At 43.2% G+C, this 8,740-nt stretch overlaps 1 protein-coding gene across 1 annotated transcript in view; it reads left to right on the top strand.

The window, feature by feature from the left end:
* MBOAT4 (membrane bound O-acyltransferase domain containing 4) overlaps positions 1 to 6,240 on the top strand; it is an 8,292-nt gene extending 2,052 nt beyond the window's left edge. Inside the window, exons 2-3 of the mRNA XM_004682207.1 lie at positions 1,142 to 1,366; positions 5,277 to 6,240. Of these exons, the coding sequence (XP_004682264.1) occupies positions 1,142 to 1,366; positions 5,277 to 6,240 (1,189 nt within the window). The remainder of the gene's footprint in view (positions 1 to 1,141; positions 1,367 to 5,276) is intronic.
* The last annotated feature ends 2,500 nt before the right edge of the window (positions 6,241 to 8,740 follow it).

The following is an 8,740-nucleotide window of genomic DNA, read 5'->3' as shown; positions in this document are numbered from 1 at the left end:
CACACACACACACACACACAAATGAATTCATGATATCTTAAAGTGTAATAGACAGGATTAATAACAAATAGAGAGATTTTCAATTAAATTTTAAACACTTGTCCAAAGCAGATGTTTTGTCTTCTTTTTCTGACTCTTGGAATGGCCTGGGGCAGTGTAACCCCCGCAGGAAGGAGAGAAACACTGGGCGAAAGGATGTCTAGAGAGTTCTCTTTAATCTCTAGGTTGGACTCATATCACTTTCACTCTCAAGCAGCAAACCCTGGACTTTTAAGATTTCTCTAGCAGGAAATCCTCCAGACCTGTGGCCCACAGGATAGCTAGGAGCAGGTGCTATTCTCACTTCCATGGCAAGTATCAAAGGAAGGCCCCAGGGTCACTGAAGCAGGAATCAATACTTGTCTCCTAAGGTAGCTATTTGCTGATAAACTGTGGCTCTTTGTCCCATGTCTTTCCTTCAGATTTAAAAAAAAAAAAAGAAAAAGGGAGAAATGTGGGGTGATAATATTATGACTTTTTTAGGTGTTACATGGGTTTTGCCTTGATTGAGTTGCCCAGGATGACATCTGAGGTGATTCATTAATTACATTGTTCCATTTTATAAATTATTGTAATTTTCTTTAACATTGGTTTATAATACTATATATGATTCAGAAATACAGAACCCTCTCTTCAGATGTATGTTATCACACCACACACACCACCAAGGCATAAGGATTACCACAGTCCTTTGTACCCTCTCCTGCCCTCCCCCAACCTCTCCCTCTTTCAGCCTCAGTTTTACAGTCCCTTGTCTAGGGTTTGTCTTGGGTTTGGTGTTGTTGGACTCTTTGTTTTGTTTCTCTATATTCCATATATGAGTGACACCTTCTGATATTTGTCTGTCTCCATCTGACTTTACCCCCTCATAGTTCATCCATGTTGCTGCAAATAACAAGAGTTCATCTCTCTCTCTCTCTCTTTTTTAACTGAGGTGTGTTTCATCATGTGTCTGTACATCTTCCTAATCTATTCCTCTATCCTTGGGCACTTATGTTGTTTCCATAACTTGGCTGTTGTAAACACTGCTGCGTTGAACATAGGAGTGTATCTATCCCTTTAATTAGTGTTTTTAGTTGCAATGTTATCTGTTTTCTCTCAGATACAGCTTTCTTCTGGCTGGAGGAGGTGTCCTGGCGTTGGCAGCCATGGGCTCCTTTGCTGTGCTTGTCTTCATTCCTGCTCTGTGTGCCGTGGTTCTGATCTCCTCACTCGCCCCCCAGGATGTCCACAGGTGGACTTTCTTTGCTCAGATGAGTTGGCAGACACTATGTCACCTGCGTCTGCATTACACAGAGTATTATCTGCAAGAACCACCTTCCACAAGGTAAAGTAGCTTGTCCATTTGGGAGGGCAGAACCAACCAACGCTTACTGGCACTGAGTCTGTAATTGGGAGAACCTGCCTATTGAGTTTGAGTCTGAAGTTTTCCATATATGAATATTATCAAATTAAACAAGTCAATCAGTCTGTTTGACCTCATTCTGGAAAAAAAAAGTGTGAGGAAAGTAGATGGAGCAATAAATAGCAGCCTTGCAAGGCTTATGTTAGAGATTATGAATGTAAATGTACAGCTACTAGCACTAATAACATGTGTGCCTCGGTAGCCAGTATCTGACCTGCAGCTGTAATTATCAATGTACTTGAGAGGGGCTTCCACCACGACTCCCAGAGCCCCCAGGAGAGGTCTGCCTAGAGGTGACTAAGCACTGTTTGCATACTTCAGTGTGGGTGGTTTACTCACAAAGCCAGCAGCTTCCCCTCCTCTTCAGCAGAACAGAGAAAGGCTAACTACTGTAAACCTTCACTGTCCTCGCATGACAGCTGCTGCTTTAGACTTTTACTTTCACTGAGGCTCAGCTCTTCCAACCCCAAAGAGAAGGGTCCAGTCTAGGAGGAAAACAACCAGTGGAAGTGATGTTGTTTTTTGAGTTCGGGGTTCTTGAGTTCACTCTGAGAAAGGTTTCACCAGGGCTCCCCTCTCAGCGGCACATGTGAGATCCTTCCTGAGACAGAAACTCAGTTATATTTAAAGAGTAAGTTTATTAGAAAGAGACAGGAGAGGAAAAGACACTTGCATGGCAGCAAGTGGGCAGGAAGAGCTGCCCCAAAGGGACAGGCTTGCAGAGGGAGAGGCCTGCATAGTTGCAGGCAGACGGCCTAAGGAGAGAGCGGCCTCCGCTGGGGGAGGTCAACGCAGAGAAGTCCTGGCATGGTCACGGGCAGGCAAGGAGGCTGCTGCCCGCAGAGGGAGAGAGCGGGTGGAAAGAAGCACCTGCATTGTCACAGGTGGGCAGTGGAACAGCTGCCCCGTGCTGGTGGAGAGACTGCCCTGATACAGGCAGTTTCTCCTTGGGAGGGGCTCACTCCTTGTGAGCCTAGGTGGAACTTGAGAGGACCAGAGATTTCCTGATGAGCTTCGTCTCCATGTCCTTATCTTTTGCCTTTTGGTTCTGAGCTTCCAACACAGCCCCAACAGTCTGTTATCTGCTGGGACCTCTTGGAGACATCCAGACATCCGGCACATCCTGGACATGGGGCTTTGGTGCCTGAGGACCTTGATGTTATGGCTGTGTCAGTTGCTGCACTAGCCCCTTCTATCTGTCCCCTTTGTACAACTCAATCTTTTGATGCCTCCCCTGCATTCCTTCCTTCATCAGAAGCACCAAAACTAGGGTCAAGGGGTCCCTCTGTGATCTGGGTCTGTTATGGGTCTGTTGTAACAATTGGCAGGGGCTTGGCTCCCTCACAAAATAGGACTGTGACCTGTGGAGACAGGTCACCTGACTGTAGCCTACCACTTGTTTCTTCACTACTCCATCCCTGCCACACCCAGACCCTTTTTATCAAAGTCTTTAGGGCCTGAAGAAAAGGTAAGATGGCTGGTGGGTGGGGAGAGAGGTACTGCTTGGGATGCAGTGAATTAAGTTTTCTCTAGGAGGTCAGGAATAATAGGGACTGGAAGAGCCAGTTGAACAGGAACTGGCTAGATGGGAGGAAGGCCAGCCAGAGCTAAATATTGGTTTGCTCTGGTTCTCATAACAGAGTCCAGAGTCTTGAATTAAACAATAAATATTCATTCCCTCTGGAGGCTAGAAGTTTAGTTTAGGTGTTCAGCTGCCTCTGAGGCCTCGCTCATTTGGCTTGTAGATGGTTCTTTTCTCCCTGTGATTTCCTGTGTCTTCCCTCTGGGCTAGTCTGTGTCCTAATGTCTTCTTATAAGGACACCAGTTGCATTCCATCAAGATCCATGCTCATGACCTCTCTTGTTGTTGTTAAATATGTTGTTTTCTTTTTCTTGTTATTTTCATTATTGAATTATCAGTAACACTTGGCCAGTTAAAATTCTGTTAACAGGCCCTCCCTGGTGGCGCAGTGGGTTAAAGCACAGCACTGAGAATCTAAAGCCACTTCCTCATGAGTTCGATTCCCGCCTGCCCCGGAGGCGACCACATGGCGTGGCAGACCTCTCCTGACCCGCCCGCTGCTCCCCTCAGCAGTGTACTTCGTCAATCTGCCTGTTCTGCTCCCCGCTCTGTCTCTGGTGAATTCTCTCACCCTCCGCATCTCTGGCCTGTACCCCAGTTCTGTACAAATAAATAAATAAATCTTTAAAAAAAAAATTCTGTTAACAAGGAAAAATGAGTGCCCACCCTGGTGGCGCAATGGGTTAAAGTTTCAGTGTTATCAAACAATATCCAGCCATTGTAACCCTGTACGACAGGGAGGTGACCCACATGATACAGCAGACCTCTTCTGGCCCACCCGCTGCTCTCCTCAACAGTGTACTTCATCAATCGGCCTGTTCTGCTCCCCACTCTGTCTGTGGTGGCTCATTTCATTCCCTGCGCCTCTGGCCTGTACTCCAGTTCTTGCATGCATGCATAAATAAATCTTTAAAGAAAAGGAAAAATGAGATTACATATTGAAAAGACTAGTGATAAATTTGTGATTTGGGAAAAGGCAACACTGTTATTCAAATTATAACAAAATTCTTATATTGTACTAAATGTATGACTTTTACTATAAATGTAATATAGTCAGGAACATAAAAGCATTTTAACATTACTAACTTTATACTGAAATAAACATAATGGCCTCATTTTAATGCAATTACCTCTTTAAACACCCTATCTCCAAATTCAGTCAGATTCTGTGGAAACTGGGGTTAGCACTTCAACAGCAGTTTTTGAGGAGTGAGAAGGAGACATATTCACCCAATAGCAGAGGGTGAGTGAATAAAGGTGTTGGTGACACTAGGGAGGCCAAATTGCATACAATTAGGATAAATCAAAGCAGGGGTTCTCTTGACCTTAAATCCTCAGACACAGAAACAGTAGTGGCTAGAAACTAGGGCTTTTTGCTCTCCACAGATAGCATTCCTGATTGTGGAGTGTGTCCCTGTAAGTCTCATTAACTGTTCCCCACAATTATCTTCCAGTAGGATCTTCTAGAACACACCTCAAATTACTAATGACTCAGCACACACCCTACACCTCTAGCTTGACTCACCTTCTTCCCTAAGCACAAATCCAAGATCCAAGGCCTGCAGAATCTTTTTTTTTTTAATAAAGATTTATTTATTTGTGCATACAGAACTAGGGTACAAGCCAGAGGTGCAGGGGTGGTGAGAGGATTCACCAGAGACAGAGTGGGGAGCAGAACAGGCAGATCAACAAAGTACACTGCTGAGGGGAACAGTAGGCCAGTCAGGAGAGGTCTGCTGCGCCATGTAGGTCAGCTCCGTGGATCACCTCCAGGCAGGGATCGAACTTGCACCAAAGCTGCAGCGTCTAGCTTGCAGTGCTGAGTCCCAACCCATTGCGCCAACAGGGAGGGCCTGGCCTGCAGAATCTTCTAATCAGGGACTGGCTCACATTTAAAATGTAAAACTTCTTATAAAATTTCCACTACTAAATTTTTGTTTCTTTTATGGTCAGGTTTCCCCACATCACTGATCATCTTCTTTTAAGCCATTTTTAGATATATGTTAGTGTTTCCCACAATATTCATTGTCATCCTTTATTTGTCTCTCTGATGATTGATTAATTTTCCCATTTACCTTTTGATGCTGCCTGGAGTTGTCTGTGTTTCAGAATATATCCAAATGTCTTTGGGCAGACCTTAAGATTAGTCTTAATTGCTCAGAGACACCCATTTGTTATCTGTTCACGTGTGAGCGACTGGTATAGATAAAATAAATATATAGTGTTTTTACTTAAAAAAATCTCTTTCAGGTTCTGCATCACTCTCTCTGCCCTCATGCTCTTGACCCAGAGAATCACATCGCTCTCTCTGGACATTAGTGAGGGGAGAGTAGAGACAGCACCAGGAGGCAACAGGAGCAGAAGCTCTCTGTCTGAACATCTGTGTAAGACACTGTCCTATTTCAGCTACTTGCTCTTTTTCCCTGCTCTCCTAGGCGGGCCACTGTGTTCTTTCCAGACATTTCAAGCTCGTATTCAACGGTCCAGCAATTTGTGTCCCAGACACTTTTTCTGGGCTCTGACCTGGAGGGGTCTGCAGATTCTAGGGCTTGAGTGCCTAAAGGTGGCCCTGACTGGGGTGGTGAGTGCAGGAGTGGGCCTGACTGACTGCCAGCAACTGCAGTGTGTCTATGTCATGTGGTCCACAGCTGGGCTCTTCAAACTCACCTACTACTCCCACTGGCTTCTGGATGACTCCCTCTTCCTTGCGGCAGGCTTTGGATCTGAGTTTGGTCAGAGCCCTGGTGAGGAGGGGTATATCCCTGATGCCGACATTTGGACACTAGAAACAACACACAGGATATCTCAGTTCACCAGGAAGTGGAACCAAAGCACAGCTCGATGGCTCAGACGCCTCATATTCCAGCATGGGAAGGCCTGGCCCTTGTTGCAGACATTTGCTTTCTCTGCCTGGTGGCATGGGCTCCATCCCGGACAGGTGTTTGGTTTCCTCCTCTGGGCTGTGATGGTGGAATCTGACTACCTGATTCATGCCTTTGCCAATTTGCTTATCAAATCCTGGCCAATGAGGCTGCTCTATAAAACTCTCACCTGGATCCACACCCAACTCATTATTGCCTATATAATGCTGGCTGTGGAAGCCAGGAGCCTCTCCTCTCTCTTGCCACTCTGTAACTCATACAATAGTGTCTTCCCTATAATATATTGTATTTTACTTTTCCTATTAGCAAAGAGGAAGCTCAAATGTAACTGACATCATTCCTGGCTTTCATCTTATACATCAGTGAAACAGAGTTTAGAAAGTGCCACATGGTGCATTGACGATGCATGTTTGAATTTTTCCATAATAACTTTTTTCTATTAAGTATTGAATGCATATACCTGAAGACTTTCTGTAGAAATTTGTGTATCTACCTTAGCAAGTTATTGCATTAGTACTAAGGATCCCAAAATGGAAGGGACATGGTAACTCCCCTTAGGGTTTACAGTTTATATGTAGAAACAATGTTTAATTAAAATTATATGAAAAACATGTATGTGAAAACATGAAATTGTATGTAAAAACATAAGGTACTATAAGCCAAATAGCAAATACAGGGACTTCCAAAACTTGAGTGTCCTATTGGTCCATTTCATTCTGGAATGTGAATTAAGCAAGAAAAAACCAAAACCAAAACCTAAATCATAATATAACACTGGACTTATCTCCATCCACAAATAATTAGAAGAATTCTGTTTAAGGATGGAAACATTGCTACCATATTCAGAAAATATGTGAATAAACTGAGAATCCAGCTAGGATTGATAACCACTTGAATATAAAATTGACTCATGAAAAACATCACACAAGGAGACTGATAACAAGAAGTAAACACTGTATTAATGCAACATTGAAGGGTCGTTTCCTTTGCCTTGGCATACCCTAGATAGATTAAAATACACCAAGAGGAAGATGTTAGGACCTCCGATTGCATTGAGGCGGTGGCATTGAACTGGCTTTCCCAGTTGATAAGTTTAAACTTCCAAATTAAGCTGAGTCCTGGGCTGGCACCTCATAAGCTCCTACCACAGCACAGCAGCCCCAATCAGCACCCAAACCACCTGCAGAGAACAGGTTGTATCCAGCACTCGCTAAACAAGAGTCTGCTAAGTGAGCAAAAAGAAACCACAAGGTAAAAAGAACTGAAGTATAAAAGCTTGATTCTAGCTCCTGTCACTTTGTAGACAATCACTGACTTCTGCAGAGTCAGCGTGGCTTCTGCCCTTTCCTCCTGTGGTAAGCACTCTCAATGAACTTCACTTTATCTCTTACTTCTCAGTATCTAGATTCTTCCACTCCCTGTGCCCAGCTCACCCTAGACTCTGCACCCCACCTCATCAGTGATGTCACCTGTACAGGCCATCTATACATCTATACTGTCATATCTTTACATCAACTTTGATTCAACTTATGATTACACTTATCCTCTATTTTAAAAACAGAGTGGTGAGGACCCTTCCTAGTTGTGCACGGGTTAAAGTGTAGCACTATGAAACTTCAGCACAAGTTCGATCCCCAGTCAGGGAGGTGACCCACATGGTAGAGCAGACTTCTCCTGACCTGCCCTCTGCTCCCCTCAGCAGTGTACTTTGTCAGTCGGCCCTTTCTGCTCCCCATTCTGTTTTTGGTGAATTCTCTCACCACCCCCTGCACCTCTGACCTGTACCCCAGTTCTCTATGCATAAATAAATGAATCTTAAAAAAAAATCAGAATGATGAAAATTTGGTTCAGAGTACTATTTTATTTCAGGACTCACTAAAATAAACCCATACTTGTTTAAGAGGAAACATGCTTATTTATATACAGCTGAAAATCATCTGCTTCCTCTGGATTACATCTACCCCACCAAACACCAAAAGAAGCACGGAACAAGCATCCAAGCATCTGAAGCCAGTCATTTTCATCCTCTTCAAAATACAAAATTGCAAATATGATCATAATTTGTAAAGTCTGCCAAAAATAACATCAAGTGAGAAATTATAGCTCACATAGATATTAGCATGCAGGCAAACAAGTAGTCCAGTCTAAGCACACAACCAGAAGCAAGGACCATGCTCAACAGAAAGTATGAATTTGTAGTGACCTTAGCAGCCTGTTCTGTAGTTTCTCTCCCCACATTCAGTCACCTAAAGGAGACAATCAGCATTGGGGACAGTCAGGGAGAAAACAGAAAGAAGTCCAGTTGTTGTTAAAGGATTCAAAGGATTCTGAATGTCAAACATGTCATTCAGTTGAAAATCCTGATAATGCTAACTAACTGGGGTGGTATTTGATGGTATTATAAAGGTAGGATAAAATGTAAAGTAATAATCATTATTGTGGTATAAAAAGTTCAGCCTTAGAGAATAGCACACAAGTTAAAATTATACTGGACTGTTACAGAACTAGTAAAAATGGATGTTTTTTACAGAGTCATTTCTAGGGAGCTGGCTACAAGGATGAATGTGTGTAGTTGTGAAAATTCAACAAATATACTTATGATGTGTGTAAGTTTCAGTATAGATTTTAAATTTCAATTCTTTTTGTAAATGCTTTAAAGATTAAGGAAATACTTATGAGAAGAATTAATTTTAAAAAGAAGTTGGTCAAATAAAGTTTTGGAATGTACAACTGACTGGGCTTCCAAATCTATCTGTTAATGAGTATTTTTCTGCTCCTCTGTGGGTTGAATCAGGATATCTGCTTCCTTCCCTTTCTATTTGCTATTAGGAA

Source organism: Condylura cristata, unplaced genomic scaffold, assembly GCF_000260355.1.
Source record: "Condylura cristata isolate star-nosed mole 26May11 unplaced genomic scaffold, ConCri1.0 scaffold00014, whole genome shotgun sequence".
NCBI classification, from domain to species: domain Eukaryota; kingdom Metazoa; phylum Chordata; class Mammalia; order Eulipotyphla; family Talpidae; genus Condylura; species Condylura cristata.
Note: the sequence above shows the minus strand (reverse complement) of the source record. Positions and strands in the feature narration are given on the sequence as shown.